Source organism: Ahaetulla prasina, chromosome 2 (assembly GCF_028640845.1).
Source record: "Ahaetulla prasina isolate Xishuangbanna chromosome 2, ASM2864084v1, whole genome shotgun sequence".
Taxonomy (NCBI): domain Eukaryota; kingdom Metazoa; phylum Chordata; class Lepidosauria; order Squamata; family Colubridae; genus Ahaetulla; species Ahaetulla prasina.
The window spans coordinates 267,410,597-267,427,358 of NC_080540.1; the positions used below are offsets into that span (position 1 = coordinate 267,410,597).

Below are 16,762 nucleotides of genomic sequence, written 5' to 3' on the forward strand. Positions count from 1 at the left end.
TTTTAGGATAACGTGAGACAGTATTGAATATTCAATAGGAATATTGACAACTCCCCTCATGATAGCAGAAATATATGTTGAATTCTTGTTAACAACAATTAATTTAAGCTTGCTAAAGATATTGAACAAAAAGGTCAGAAAACAAGGACCACACAGAATAAGAGTTATCATATAATTTAATGGAATATGTAAATTAAATAGGATAAAAACAGATATAAGCACCTTCGGCTGCACTTAGAATCCAAAATAGACAAAGTGCCCCCTGAAAGGACAAAGCTAATATTATAAAATGAAATACAAGGAAATCAAAATAAATTACAAATCACTACATTCACAAACAATTCTCACAAAATAACGTATAGGTTCTAAATGGAATTTGTGAAGAACGGAAGCTGATTCACTCTAGAAGAAAGAAAATAACTAAAAAGTCCTGCCTTGGAAATCAGTGTACTTCTGTTAAATAACTGGTGCGTGAAATTTTAAAAATTATTAACACAATGAAAATATCAGTAAATTATCTGGTGGTCATATAATTCATGCTTCTATCATGCTCAAACTGCTATTATCTTTTTCTGACAGGCATTTATGAAAAGAACAATCATTTTCAACAAAAGATAATAAACAAATATGTATAAATAACATTCTTCACATTGACATTTACCATATTCAGTAACCAGAAATACTTAAACATGCCTACAGCATTCCTATTTAAGTTCTTCTGAAAACTTAAGAGAGTATTTTATAATTCCTTTAAATGTGCAAGTCACGCGTATAGTTATATAAAAATAGGGGTTTAGAATGATTAAATTTCCTACTGAGCAGATAATGGATGGGATCTGTAATTAGACAAAACTAGATTTTCTGGGCTGGCAATATACTAGAAATGGAGATGAAAAAAAACCCCACACAGATTAATTTTCCATTGTTGGAGTTTAGCACTAAGTAATACATTCTCAGATATGACCAAATGATCATCCTTTTTAAAACAGTAATGCGCTCCTGAGAGATTTAAGGGGATTTTTCATCTGCTGGCTGAGACTCCTTGGAAAAGCACACTTTTTTATACTAGTTGTTCAAAAGTAATATTAAACGCATTTTTAAACAATTGGTTTATGTATTCTTTCCATTTAGGGAGACTAATTTTATTTAGGCAATCAAAGAACTAGTATATATGTCTGAAAATGTAAATTGATCTACAAGTAATCTAATCTCCATATAGATTTAAAAAAATAAATCTGTTAGTAACTTACTCAAATCAGATAAAGAAAAAATATTTTTTCTTCCTAAGTAGTTTCTGCAACAAATATTTAAATATATTCTTCCTTCTAAAGTCAATATGGAGAATGTGAGATTAAAATATTATTTACTCTTTCAATGTTTAAAAAAATAGGATAAATATATTTTTACTTTTCAAGGATTTGACAAATTACTGCTGTTCAAACAATCTTGTAATCTAGAATTCATGGTGAGAGAATTTAATATACACAGATTGACTTGTAGCAAAAATATGATTATGCAAAATAATTTGTAATTCTTATAAGATCACAGCTGCAATCCAAGTATGTTTACACAAAACTCTAGATAAACAGTAGAGTTTATGTACTGTTCCGTGTTGGAAATTTTCTTTTCTTTAGAAGAAAATATGGAATTTCTTTATTAATGTATGTGGCAGAGCATACATACATTGTTTGAATGCAAGCTACACTTATAGAAGCTGGCTTTTATCATTATTAAGGTTATCCTGGAGTCATGATCGTATACAGACACATGCATAATCATACATATATGCTTGTTACTGCTAGCCTAGTTATGTAAATGTATATCATTCAATGGTAGTTAAATGATATTATAGTGCCAAGAAGAGTGATCATAGGGTGTAGCATTATCCATGAAAAAGTAAAAAGTTCAGAAATTCTACACCTTCATAACTTGACCTAAAAAGAGCATGAAAATCCATGGAAGATCAAAATTATATACGATTTATTCCTATTATTTCTCAGGTTAACCTACTGATTATAAGTCACTAGCCTCTGACACCAAGACAGAACTGAGGGTTACTTATTGTCTTCAATGGAGTGGGGGGAAGAAGGCAAGAAGTCGATCCTTATAATAGGATATTTGATTGGAACCATTTTCCAGTATGAAAGGAAAAAACCCACTCATTTCATCTACTACTGCATAGGAAAAGACATCACAATCTCATTAAGACATATATATTTTAACAAAAGTTATATAAGAAATGCGCAATTGGAAAACAACGTACAAACTACCAAAGAGACTAACCTACTATAGAGACAGGGTTGCCACAACACTGCAATATCAATCCAGTCCCTTCTAAGCTTGTATATCGAGCAACCATGCAAGACAGTGCATTTATTTGCATACCAGATCATCTCACATATTGCTATTATTAGAGAATGAATAATATATTTAGACTATTAAGCTAGTATTCATAATGGCACAATGATATTCTTCAGTCTTCTTTCAGTTTTGAAAAAAGTAAATATAGGAAAATTAATTTATGAACAGACATCTTCAGTTAAAACGAACAGCTTTAGGATATCAAAACAGGCAAGCCGGTGGATGCTGCAGATGCCATCTTGCCTGTTTTAATATCTCTCACCGTGCCAAACGGATTATATGGACAGATTATTCAGGAAATAATGCTGTTACATATTACATTGTTGCTTTTACAAATACTCTTTCATTTACAATAGACTTGATAAAGTTCAAATTTGGTCAAAATACCTAAATAAAGCATGCTTTTTGAAGTGCATCCAAATATAATTAGACAAGATTTCTTCCTCTAGTAGCATGCTATCGTTTATTCAACTCTAGCAAAATGTTGCATTCATATTTCATTCTGCTGTCTACTTGCTCATTACCGTTATTGCCCATCTTTTCTTTAGTCCTTTATCTGTTTTGAAATCTCTTTACTTCTGTCAAGTAACAACCATTTGACCCACATTTCTGCTACGTGGCTCCGTTCCTCCAACAGTTGTTTCTCTGAAAAAGTATCTCTGTGAGACTCTGCATCCCTTTAATGGAGAAAGGAATTTCAATTTTTCTCAGCTTTTGCCCCTTGCATTCTGTAGAGGCATGCCATGCATATTTTTTTCCATTAAACTAAGTTCTTGGTAGCTGAAGAATATTGGTTTCTCAGGCTGGCAGTCTGGGCTCAATTTTTAGGGATAGCTCATACAGTGTGTCCTCGTCTATGATGAGGCTTTTGTCCAACAAGTACTGAGTGACCTGGGAAAACAAGAATATGAAACAATTGTTTAGTGATGTTGGAATCATTATACACTTCCTTGAATAGAATTGTAGTTTTTGTCAAAATGAGATATTTCAATCTTCTTTGATACAAACACGAGAGGAAGCAGATATGTGATTTAGAAAAGAACAGAAATACTTTTTTTTAATGCAGATGGGCAGTCAGACAATTTAATCTGCCATAACCCCACCAGCTCTCCCATCAAAGCAATGCGGTTAAAAATCACCTTCTGTGGGTTACTTTTAGGTTGTTATCTCACTCAATGCAAAGTGATGGCTACTTATACAGATCAATCCAGAGAAGGCAGGAATCCATTTTTTTTTTCATGTTTCCTCTTTGACTTGTATAGTATTGCAAAAAGAAATTGGGAATAGGAACCAGCCATGTCCAGAGGGCAGCAAGAGATCTTAAGTATGGCATTTGCTGTCATAGTTTCATGATGCAAACCTCTTTCTTTTTCTATGTGGTCACATTACAGACATGCAAAAAGAAGTAGCGTTCCAGCAAATATTGGGATGCAGCTTCTGCCACTCTTTTTCCCCCTTGACCCCCCCACTACCAGCTTTTATATTGTAGATCCCCTTGCCTCCGAATATAGATAGTCCTCAACCTACAACCATAATTGAACTCAGAAATCCTAATCCTAACCTAGAATTACAGTTGTGCCAGTCAGTAAACAGGTCATCACATAACTGGTTTGATTTTTACAGCATTTTTGTGGTGGTCATTAAGTGAATCACCATGGTCATTAAGTGAATCACCATGGTCATTAAGTGAATCTACAGTTGTCAAGTGAATGTTGTGGTCATTTAGCAAATCCACTGCCTGCAATGGGTGTTTTTTGCCAGAAAAGTACAGGTAGTCCTCAACTTACATCCATTTGTTTAAGGACCATTCAAAATCACGACATTGAAACAAGTGATTTTTGACAATTTTTCACAGTTACTACTGTTGCAGCATCCACGTGGTCATGTGATCAAAATTCAGAAGCTTGGCAACTGGTATGATGTTTTGATGGTTGCAGTGTTCCAGGCTCATGTGATCAACTTTTGTGACCTTCTGACAAATAAAGTCAATGGGGAAGCCAGGTTCACTTAATAACCGTGATACTAACTTAACAACTGCAGCGATTCCCTTAACAACTGTGGGAAGAATGATCATAAAATGTGGCAAAACTCACTTAACAGCTGTCTTGCTTAGCAATGGCAATTTTAGGCTCAACTGTGGTCGTAGGTTGAGGACCAGCTGTAAATGCCAGTTTCCGGCAAAAAATAATAATCATAAATCAGTTATGTGATCATGGGATGCTGCAAACAGCCTCAATACAATCATGTGTCCATGGGGAGGAGGGGGCTGAAAGCTGGCAGAATTTTGAATCTGGTCGTAAGTACTTTTGGGTCTGTGCTAACTTACGACCGGTTTTACGTTGCTGATGTAACATCAAGAATTCAGCTGTCTCAACATGATCACTAAGCTCTGAAACCAAACACTGACCAACAGATACCAGCCATGAAAGTCTACACCAGTATAATGCTGAAACTTTAAGTCACAAATCTCTTCACATACTTTAGTGATTAAAAAATATGGGGAAGCATTTAGTATATTAGAATAAGGTAAAAAATTTATATAGTGGTAAAAGAGATATGAAAATATTGTACCTTTTGTTGATGTTCTATTCGATAGGAAGCCTGTTGGAATTGACGTATTTCTCTGATAATATGAGATATCTGTTAAATAAACAAGTATCAATAATAATTTCTTGTTGAATTTTAGAACAGTGGTTTGAATTCTAGTTTTTCTATAGAAAATTGTAAAATATAGCAAGGTTTATATTTTTTGCTCTTCTTTCTGTAACTCTTTTAGTCTCTGAACAGTTCATCCTAGGCCAAAAGCAGGAAATATGCTCCAACCCAATAGAATTGAACAAGGAAAAAACTATCATTTTACTGTCATTTGGGACTTTCCACTTAAAACAACTGTTTTCCCAGTAGCATTTCCCTGATTGTCCAAACAGGCAACAATGGGTGTGGCTTATCAACTGGAGAGATTTGAGGAGGTATATTTGATTTAGGTTGGCCTAAATTCTACAATAGAGAAACTTGTTGTTGTTTTTTGTTCTTTCTCTCTAGCTCCTTTTTAGCTAAGGGTATGCAAAATGGGTTTTTGAGTGGGTTTGAGTGTTCTGTGCTTAACTATGTAGATTAATTTTCTTGTGAATTACATTTAACTCCCTTGGGTTTAAAAAATATAGAAAAAATGGGTATGGATTCCGTATTTCCAAAATAGTACTTTTTAATCCAGTTTAGGAATGATTCTCTGTTGCCAGAAACACAGAGAAGGAGATTTGACTGGGTTAGAATAGAATAGAATAGAATTTTTTATTGGCCAAGTGTGATTGGACACACAAGGAATTTGTCTTGGTGCATATGCTCTCAGTGTACATAAAAGAAAAGATACGTTCATCAAGGTACAACATTTACAACACAATTGATGATCAATATATCAATATAAATCATAAGGATTGCCAGCAACAAGTTATAGTCATACAGTCATAAGTGGAAAGAGATTGGCGATGGGAACTATGAAACGATTAATAGTAGTGCAGATTCAGTAAATAGTCTGACAGTGTTGAGGGAATTATTTGTTTAGCAGAGTGATGGCCTTCGGGAAAAAACTGTTCTTGTGTCTAGTTGTTCTGGTGTGCAGTGCTCTATAGCGTCGTTTTGAGGGTAGGAGTTGAAACAGTTTATGTCCAGGATGCGAGGGATCTGCAAATATTTTCACGGCCCTCTTCTTGATTCGTGCAGTATACAGGTCCTCAATGGAAGGCAGGTTGGTAGCAATTATTTTTTCTGCAGTTCTAATTATCCTCTGAAGTCTGTGTTTTTCTTATTGGGTTGCAGAACCGAACCAGACAGTTATAGAGGTGCAAATGACAGACTCAATAATTCCTCTGTAGAATTGGATCAGCAGCTCCTTGGGCAGTTTGAGCTTACTGAGTTGGCGCAGAAAGAACATTCTTTGTTGTCCTTTTTTAATGATGTTTTTGATGTTAGCTGTCCATTTGAGATCTTGCGATATGATAGAACCCAGAAATTGACACTAACATAGTGTCTATGTTATGGATATGATGGGTACTGGGCTAATCAAGAGTACAATACTGATTCTCCAGAATATGCCAGTAGATGGTGATAGAACATTGATTGTAAATACAAGTATCAACAATTGCTTTTTTAATTTCTATCTGCATTTAACTATGAAATATAATCTTATATACTGATATCTAAAAATTCTTATAACTTTAAAAAAAAACTGTAGAAAAAAATTACCATTCGCATTTTAGAAAAATTGACAAGGCCTTCTTCAGTAAAGTTTGGTGTTCCTTCTTCAATAAATGCCAGATCTGTGAGGTACATCCCAAGATATGGCACCGAAGGAGGATTGCAACTGCAGAATAAGAAAAACCAGCTGTCAGGATTGTAAGTTACAGACAATCTTTCCTCCCTTTTTCCACTATCAAAATGTATGACAAATAAATACCTTTATTTAGAAGTAAAGGTGCACAATATCTAGCAGAAATTACAGGTAGTCTTCAACAATTCATTTAGTGACTGTTTAAAGTTACAACAGCACTGAAAAAAGTGACTTATGACAATTTTTCACACTTACAACCTTTGCAGCATCCTCATGATCATGTGATCAAAATTCAGACGCTTGGCAACTGACTCATAGTTATGACCGTTGCTGTGTCCCAAGGTCATGTAATCCCCTTTTGCGATCTTCTGACAAGCAAAGTCAATGGGAAAGCCAGATTCACTTAATAACCGTGATACTAACTTAACAACTGTAGTGATTCACTTAACAACTGTGGCAAGAATGGTCATAAAATGTGGCAAAACTAACAAATGTCTCACTTAAGAACAGAAATTTTGGGCTCAGTTGTAGTAGTAAGTCGAGGACTACCTGTATTCTGAATACAGATAGATAGAACAACTTTAGCTTTAGAAAATACTATATTTATTAGCTGAATTCATGGTATAACCATACTGTATTTAACTTTCAGATTTGATTGTCATTATACTATTTTAATTAATTTGATTAATTGCAGGGAATTAAGTGTGTGAATAACAAGGCAACCTCCAGCTACGGACTACAGCAGGGGCAGGTTCCAAATCCCATTACTACCGGTTCGCTTGTGTGCGCATGCGCAGAAGTGTCTGGACGGGTAGGTGAAGTCTTCTGCCGCCGCTGCTACCAGTTCACCCGATCCAGTGTGAACCAGTAGCAACCTACCACTGGACTACAGGTAGTACATGCATCATATCCAAACATAACCTTTTTCCTATAACATATTTTTGTGCCAAGAAATGACATTACTTTAGAGTCCTTTCCCTCAAAGTGTTAAGGTTCTTCTTTATCGCCTCTTGCACACATTTTATGCTCAATGAAGCTGGGGTTATTTTTCTCTAACCTATCATGTATAGAACAGGCATTCTTCGATTCCTCCTTCATGGAAGAACTGCAAGAAGAGGTTTTTGGATGCAAGGGGAACAAAGAAACCTATTAAAGAATATGGAAGTGAAGCCAAATTAGCTATCACTGACATACTTTTGATTTCAGGTTTAAATCAAAATTGTCTCAATGATTGCTAGGTTGCAGAAACAAAGGACAAATGTTTTTTTTTTTAAAAAAAGTCTGTCATCCACTACAGATGCAAATTTTAAATAATACAATCATTAGAACAAAATAAGAGACATACTTCTTGAGTGTTTCTCTCAAATTTTTAAATCTTCCTTCAGATGACACAATTTTTTGAAGTTTATCCATAAGAGCTTTAGTCTACAAACAAAAAATGACAAAAATGTAATAGAACACAGAAAGTGCTTCCTAAAGAAGAATTTAGCTTCAGAGAAATGTGTAGTTCTTCATTAAATTTAGCCCAACTGAAATAAGAGGTTGGCACAGAAAAACCTTTATGTGGGTATTCATTGCTTTGTTCAACTTCTTTAAATGCACATATCAAAGTCTGTCCTACCACATACTAAACGTAACAGTCCTGAAACAGGCTCATCATAAAATTATTTAAATGAATTCATGGCTGTACCAGACATTTACATGAAAAACATGTCATTTTTGCAAGAATAATATTTAAACCGTTACAGTAATATATCCAGAAATGCACCCTTATAAAAAGGATACCAAAAATATTAGGTTAAATAAACTGCACAATTTTCTCATCATGAAAGTAATTTGGTGCTCAACAGTTATCTCACAGAATTGGCCAATCTTTCTTTCACCCAAGGGTAAGACTTTTTGTGAAGTGTCTCAGTCAGTATTAATTACTTACTTGTTTAGAAACCTTTGCCCAGGTTTTCTTTAGTCTGTAGATTGCACTTCTGTTCAAGGCTGATGTGATTTCAAGGACACCATTGTAGTTGTGCAGACATCTGCAAATATCTGCCACTGCAACCCATTTCTCAATGGCATTAGCACGGGAACTGATATCAGTGTAATTCATAATTTGGGATGCTACAAGGTTGCTCATCTAAATGAAAGAACTAGCACCATAAATATTTGCATTTACAAGACTGAATTAAACACATATTTAAATTACTGATTTAAATATGTCTGGCTTTTAGCAAACAAAACATATATTACAAAAATGATGAAAATAGACAGCTTTTCCCAACCTGCTACCCTTCAAGAATATTGGAAATTCTGATATCATATTTGAGAGGTGCTAGGTTGCAAACGCCTCTAATAAAACAAAACAAAACAAAAACAAGGAAATAATTGAACAGATAGCAAAGGAAACACTGTACAATAGATTCCAATAGCATACGAAGAGCAAAAAAGCAATATGACATATAAGCAGAAATAATCAAAGTAATAAGGAACAATTTGTTTTACACTGTCTTAATAAAATATAATTTAATTTCTTTTGCCATTGCTTGGCAATCTCAGCAGATTTTTTAAAGATTCTACATTTAAAATGTTTACTAGCAAACTGCTTGGCTACTCTTCAGGAAAACTGGAATCCTTTGGTAACTTTTATGCTCAGAAATATTTTTAATCTAGCATTCTTGTATTCTTAGAAAGTATTCTCTATTTCTATTACAACTCACATCATTAAAATGTTGGCTGGTTTTCATAATGTAAGGTGTTCTTTCATTTTTATCCAATTTCATCCAACCCTGCCCAAGAAATTCTCTGGGGGGAAAAAAGAAACACCAAAAAACAGTGAATATTTATTTCTGTTCGCTCCATTTACTTTGGCCACAACTTCACAATTCTGCAATGAATTCTTCTCAAATACTAAAAATGAATTGGCTATAAATGCAAAAGCCTTTACTTAAAGCCTTATTAAATCAGCAAACAATGTTTGTTTAAAAAAAACTTTCTCTAGCCAGATCTTTAAAGTAAGAAAAAGTAGGAGAAAAGTTCTAAACCTTTTGTACTACAGTAGAGTCCCACTAAAATCAACTTATTTTCCTATTTGACATGATCATACAGTGTGAATCATGTATGTTGCTTCATATAACTTCTTTACACTCATTATTCCTTTCCCCCTCCGAACAAGATATTCATGGAAAATGGTACCTCCTTCTCTTTTGCTGATTAAAAAAGTAAACAAAGTACAGACATTAGGAAACATAAAGCCACCTTCTACAGAATCAGGGTGCTCATCCATCGGGCCCATATACATCAATACTGTTTAGAAGTAGTATTGAGGCTTTTGAATCAAAATTTCACAAATGATTATTCCGAATTTTACTTAGTGGATATAACAAACTGAACCTGGCTCCTTTGTATTCAGAATTCAATTCTCTACTTTTGAGTGTTCCTTCCCTGAATGCTACATATTAAGGCCTTTAATGGGCTTGCTATCTGTCCTACAGATTTTCTGAATTGGCAGCACATACAAAAATTATTGTTGGTTCAAGTCTTAAAGGGACCAAGGTTGGAGACCCCTGCTTTGGAGCTTTATTATGTTCAGAAGATACGTTAGCCTTTTCAGGAAATAAACTGCATCGTGCTCACAAAGAACAACTTAGAAATACTGTGCTATTACTGCACTGTGCTTTGATATTAGATTTTCATGATCCATTTATGCTAAGAGATATGCACTGATCCCATTTCCACTGTATATATGATCCATTCCAATTTTGTGCAAATTCTTGTATTATCCAAACTTTTGCTTAGAAATATTTTCATTCCCATAATAATGACTGGAACACCACTTACTCATAAGGTATGCCTCTGAAGACAATGTGATCTAAGAGAGTTATTTGTTCAGCAAGTTCCATCGCTGATAATGTTTCAAAGCATTCTGGTTTTGGACACTCTAGCTATAAGGAAAAAATATATTTTAAATTGTTTAAAAGGCAATTTTAACCTTTTTATTTGTTTTCTACAATATTAAGTTAATAGCTGTTTTATCAATTTTATTGGTCAGATTTTATTATTTGTTGAAGGAAAATCCTGAAAGGGAAAAGCACTCATGTAAATATGCTTTCTGTTGTTTAAAAGAGAGTGAGTTGGAACAAAATCAGCCAAGTCATCTATTTCAATAGAAATAAAACCTAAAATACAGTACACTGGGGGAAAAATCTTCCGTAATGAATTTTCCCTTTTGCTGATAGATTATTTATCCAGATTTTTAAAAGTTTATCATTTTACACATATTAATGAACTTCTTTCAAAATTTTAGTATTTTATTTCATAATTCCTAAAATTAATACTTTTTAAGTATTTAATTAAGATTTTAGAAGTTAAGAGTGCTTCCAAAAGGGCATTGAGAGCATATATTCTCATTTCTCCATCATTCAAAACAGCATTTCATGAGTTCTTATTTCTGAAACTGAGAATTGTTTTCTAAATGTTGGAAACAACTTCATTGCAGTTTTCCAATCTTATAGGAGTCCTCAAGTTATGACAGCAATTTCCATCCAGATTTTCCATCACGAAGCAATAATACACGACATTAGCAAGAGCAATCCTAGTAATTCCAGGTGCTACGATTAGCCAGAAACTGTATAGTTCCATTAAGGTAAAGGTAAAGGTTTCCCTCGCACATATATGCTAGTTGCTCCCGACTCTAGGGGGCGGTGCTCATTTCCGTTTCAAAGCCGAAGAGCCAGCGCTGTCCAAAGACATCTCCGTGGTCATGTGGCCAGCATGACTAAATGACAGAGGCGCACGGAATGCAGTTATCTTTCCACCAAAGGTTGTCCCTATTTTTCTACTTGCATTTTCTATGTGCTTTTGAACTGCTAGGTTGGCAGAAGCTGGGACAAGTAACGGGAGCTCACCCCATTATGTTCCATTAAGAAAGGACCTCAAATGACTGTAGCGCCAGGCAAGCAAGCCAGTGGGCAAGAACTGCTGGGGGGGAGAGTGAGTGCCACAGGTGGGTGCTACTGAGAACAGGTGGATCATAAGCTGTGAGCAGGTGCTACTCAGGGAGGACAGGTCCACAGGTAGGCACTATGGAGCAAGGATAAGCCGGTGAAGGCTGCAGATAGATCAGTGTGGGTCACTGGTAGGCACTATGGAACATGGGCAGGTTGGCAGGAACTGCTTTGAAACAGAAATGGAGAGGGGGAGGGCTACAGAAGACTTTCCCCATTGACTTTGCTTGTGGGAATTAAGTAGGGAAAGTTGCAAATGGTAATTATATGGCCATGGCTCACTATGACTGGGTTTAAATCCCTGTCATTTAGTGTAACTTTGAACAGTCACTGAATGAGTGGTCATAACCTGAGGACTACCTATAGTTGCAAGATATGAAATGTGCCTTGTGGCTTTTACCAATGAAAATCTTTCTGCAAAATTCTGGGACATTTTCCCCCTTTCGACTTACATTCATAGATACAGAACATGAACACATATTGTGCTGGAAGTAGGTCACTTCTCACAAAGACTGTTATATTGCTATTGTTTAAAATTGACTTAAATGTAATACAACCAGTAACAAACTATTACAGTATATCTGTACTTTCTTATCAAAGTACAGGTAGTCCTCAGATTATGACCATTAGTTCAGAAATTGCTTGAAGTTATGACAGCACTGAACAAAGGTATTTATAACCAGTCTTTGAAAGTCCATCTGTTCCAATGCTCCCCATGGTCATATGAACAAAATCCGGGTGACTGGCAACCAGCTCACACTTACAATGATTGCATCATCTCATGGGAACATGAACAAAATACAAACACTTGGCAACCTGCTTGCACTTGCAACCGGCTGCAGCATTCCAGAGTCATGTGACCGTCATTTGCGATCTTCTCCGAGCCTTCTCACAAGCAAAGTCAATGGGGAAACGGGTAGGGAAGGCTGCAAGTCACTTAGGTAAGTCTCCTCACTTGCATGCATTACTCCCTCCTTTCTTCCTTCATTTGCAAGCACCCCATGTCCTCTTGCTTCAGCTTCCGTGTGCTTGTACATATGGACACATATCATTCAACCCTTTTCTAAGGCCTCCCTGCAGTCATATACATACCTATATCGCTGTTCTCTTTCTCCAGCCTCCCTGCACTCACATGTACCCAGCATTTTACTCCTGCCTCCATGCACCCTGCCCACATTTCCTCTTTCCCAGATCACCCTGTGCTTGTACACATGCCCTTTCCCTAGCCTCCCTGTGCTCCCATGCATGTACCCCTTGTCCTCATTTTCCAACCTTCCTCAACCCACCTCCCCCAACTCATGTGTAGCTTGCTAACTCATGTGAGCCCCCGGGGCCTCCATCTCCCTCCTGAGGCATCCCTGCACTCATTACCTTTTCACTTCTTGCTTAATCCACGAGTCTGGGGTTAAGCAGCAATCAAGACTGCATTCTAGCCAACCAGACATGTCCTCTTCTAGTAAACCATGTTATTCTTTTTCACCCCATTTCAATTAATAGCATTATGGCTACTTAATCAGAATCTGGATATTCTTGAAATGGGCAGCTATATTTGGGCTTCTTTCTTTTTTTTTTCTTTTAAATATTTCTTGTTACTTGTATAAATCTTCAGATTCTGTATATGCCTCCTCATGGACTCAGATAGACTTACAGGAATAAAATACTATAAATAATGGGGAGTTGTAAAGACTTGCTAATACACAATTTTTAAAATAAAAATGCATAGTAGGTACAGAATCCTAGAGTATTTGTGTTCCTAGAACAAAATAGGAAAAAGAAGCTTAACACAATAAATAATATGCCTAGATCAGGGATGTAAAACTTGATTTCATTGAGGGCCGCAGCAGGGTTATGTTTGACCTCAGGTGGGCCGAGTGGGCATGGCTGGGGTGAGCATGGGCAGGGTAGGTGTGGGCAGCTTAATGTCCTGCAGTCCTCTGCCAGTGAAAATAGAGGGGGGGGGCTATGTGCAGCCCTACCGAGCTCCGTTTTTGCTGAAAGAGGCACCGTGGGGCGGTCCTTCACTGTTTCCAGGGCAGCCCTGTGGGCCAGATTTAAGCACCCACAGGCCAGTGGGCCTTGAGTTTGACACCCTTGGCCTAGATTTTGAACAAGCTGTCACAGTTACATCAAGCACTCCACACCAGGGATCACCAACCTTTCGGACCTCAGGGACCACTAAATTCATAATTTTAAATCCCGCGGACCACTAATAGGATCTGCCTAATGACTGCCTGGGAGGGCGTGGCCTGGTGGTCATGTGACTTGGTGGCCATGGCCAACAAGGTGTGACTCATGTCAAGGAGCACCTTGCCGGCCTCTACTTGCCCCTCCCCTCCCAGCCACTCCTCGACTTCCCCCTCGGGCTCCTTAGGGCCCCAACAGGAAACATTTGCTGGAGCTAAGCAGCCACCTCAAGAAAGAGTTGGCAAAACAGCTCAGTTCAAATTGGATCTGACCGAGAAAACTCAGCAGAAGCACCTCACTGAGGATTAGGAGCATAGGCTTTCCAAGCAGAGGGAAGACCTGCAAGGCCAGGTAAGGAGCCTGAAGGCTCAGTGGGCTGAGATGGTCAGCCAGTTCCAGGCCATGATGCACTCCCACTGGAACAAGGCCCTCTGGCTCTTCGCCACCAGCGGCACTTCCCTCCAGCCTTCGCCCAAAGCCCCACACCAGGAGGCTGAAGCAACCCCAAATTGGAATTTCTGGCCCCCTCCGACCCACACAAAAAGACCCCTAAAGGGGAGACTCTCTGCAACAACAGAAGCGTTCATTGCACTTATCCAGCCCAGGTGCCATAGTTTGAAGACCCTTGATTTAGTACAAGATAAAAAATGCAAATAATTTTTCTGCGGACCACCAAAATTTTCTCACGGACCACCAGTGGTCCACAGACCACCAGTTGATGACTGCTGCTCCACACTGTTTAAAACCTTCTGTGCTTCAAATTCAATTTGATATTTTCTCTACATAAATAACTCTTCCATGGTTAGCAGATTTTCACTTTTTAAAAATAAGTTCCTGTTTATTTTTTACTTGCAAATTGCCATTGCAATTTTAAATAGCCATTTGAATGTTTATTTGAGGAACTGCCTCCACCTGATTTACATGTACCTGTCCATCAGGTCTGGAAGAAGAGATATATTGTTGTTCTTTCTGGTGAAAGAATTTCCCTTGGTGGGGCCCAGGAGATGGGCTTTTTCTGCCATGGTGCCCACCTGTGGAACATCAATCTTCTCCCACCAAGGTGAGATTAGTCCTATGCTTGATATTCTTCTAAAAATCCATAACAAGGCTGTGTCACAGGCTTAGGAATCTCAAACAAATGGTGATTTAATGAGATGGCAGCATTGTTTTTAACATCAATTTTTCTTTTGTACCATATTGTTATTAATACTACTGCTTGATGTCTTTTTAATTGTACTTGTTTTATTATTTTGATTTAACGGTTGTTTTTTTATTGAGCAATACTTAGAATCACTTTTCTGTGAGATGGATGACTATATAAATAAACAATTTGTGTAATAAAATATATAAAGTGATAATATATAAATAGTTTCTGACTCATTTTAATCAACTTCCTCAGTATATTTGCATAACAACATTGCCAAAAAGGCACTAAGAGTTGTTAACCTAATCTTGCTTAACTTCTTCTCTGGTAATACTGTACTACTAACTAGAGCATACAAAACATTTGCCAGACCAATCCTTGAATACAGCTCATCTGTCTGGAACCTGCACTGCATATCGGACATAAATACAATCGAGAGTCCAGAGATATTTCACAAGAAGAGTCCCCCACTCCTCTGCTCGCAATAAAATACCTTATGCCACTAGATTCCAAATTTTGGGCTTAGACAACTTAGAACTATGCAGACTTCAGTCTGACCTAAGCATAGTACATAAAATTATCTACCACAATGTCCTACCTGTCATAACTACTTCAGCTTCAACCACAACAATACACGAGCAAATAATAGATACAAACTCAAGGTAAACCGCTCCAAACTTGATTGCAGAAAATATGACTTCAGTAGCAGAGTGGTCAATGCCTGGAATGCACTATCTGACTCTGTAGTTTCTTCCCCAAACCCCCAAAACTTTAAGCTTAAACTGTCTACTGTTGACCCACTCCATTCCTAAGAGGTCTGTAAGGGGTGTGCATAAGTGCACTCGCATGTCTACCGTCCCAGTCCTAACACTCCTTTTTTTTTACTTACTCTTTTCATGTATCCAAATTATGTTTATACTTTCTTATATGTGATTGACAAAATAAATAAATAAATAATAAATAAAATATCTCAGCAAACCAAAGTTCATATTCATAGCTATTTTGTTTCATTGTAACTACTGAACAGTTGAAACACCTAATGATCAAAGTAAAATATAACAGAGAGAGGGGGGGGGGAAAGGCAGTAATAATGGAATAGTCAAGCATAATTTCCAGAGAGTAAGCTCAATTTACATAAATAAAAAATAAACCAAACATGTATTTAGTTAAATAAACTCACCATCTGCATTATATCTTCTATTTTTAGGTGTGTGTCATCTTGATCCTCCTGAGAAAGTGTCCTAAAAATAATTAGCGATATATTTTATATCACAACGAAATTTCTGCGGTCTTTTGCGCTATTTTTAATGTTTACCTTGTAGGTATTCCAAGTGTTTATATATGCTTATTTATTCTGCTAGTATGCTGTCAAATCAATTCAGACTCATGATGGTTTACAAAACAATCAATAAATATAAATACTTTAAAACAATATGTAATCAAAGTTACAGCAATCAAGAATAAATTATAAATTATACTGAGAGGAAAATTAATTAAAAACAATACAAATAAATGAATAAGTCATTCAAACTGAAATAAATTGAAGACCGCGAAAACAAACTAACCAAATGCTTCACAGAAAAATTAGTAGCTGCTTCTGGAACATTATAAAAGATGGAAGAAGTCTTAATTGTAAGGGGAGGTATTCTGCAATTGTAAGGGGAGGTATTCTGCAAAGCAGGAGCACCAATTAAGTTTTTGAGTTTCTTTTTCTTATTTCAAGAAAGCGGGATATAACTAAGAAGAACT

The 16,762-nt window shown here is 36.6% G+C and overlaps 1 protein-coding gene across 2 annotated transcripts in view; it reads right to left on the bottom strand.

Annotated features, from left to right (window-relative positions):
* RASGRF2 (Ras protein specific guanine nucleotide releasing factor 2) overlaps positions 1–16,762 on the bottom strand; it is a 123,504-nt gene continuing 106,742 nt past the window's right edge. The window contains exons 20-27 of one of the 2 annotated variants that reach the window (XM_058169265.1): positions 16,194–16,254; positions 10,520–10,623; positions 9,400–9,484; positions 8,622–8,819; positions 8,034–8,113; positions 6,604–6,721; positions 4,933–5,001; positions 1–3,252 (exon numbers count right to left, since the gene is read on the bottom strand). In XM_058169265.1, the coding sequence (XP_058025248.1) occupies positions 3,160–3,252; positions 4,933–5,001; positions 6,604–6,721; positions 8,034–8,113; positions 8,622–8,819; positions 9,400–9,484; positions 10,520–10,623; positions 16,194–16,254 (808 nt within the window). In that variant the 3' untranslated portion in view covers positions 1–3,159. The remainder of the gene's footprint in view (positions 3,253–4,932; positions 5,002–6,603; positions 6,722–8,033; positions 8,114–8,621; positions 8,820–9,399; positions 9,485–10,519; positions 10,624–16,193; positions 16,255–16,762) is intronic. The other variant, XM_058169264.1, reaches the window with a different exon arrangement.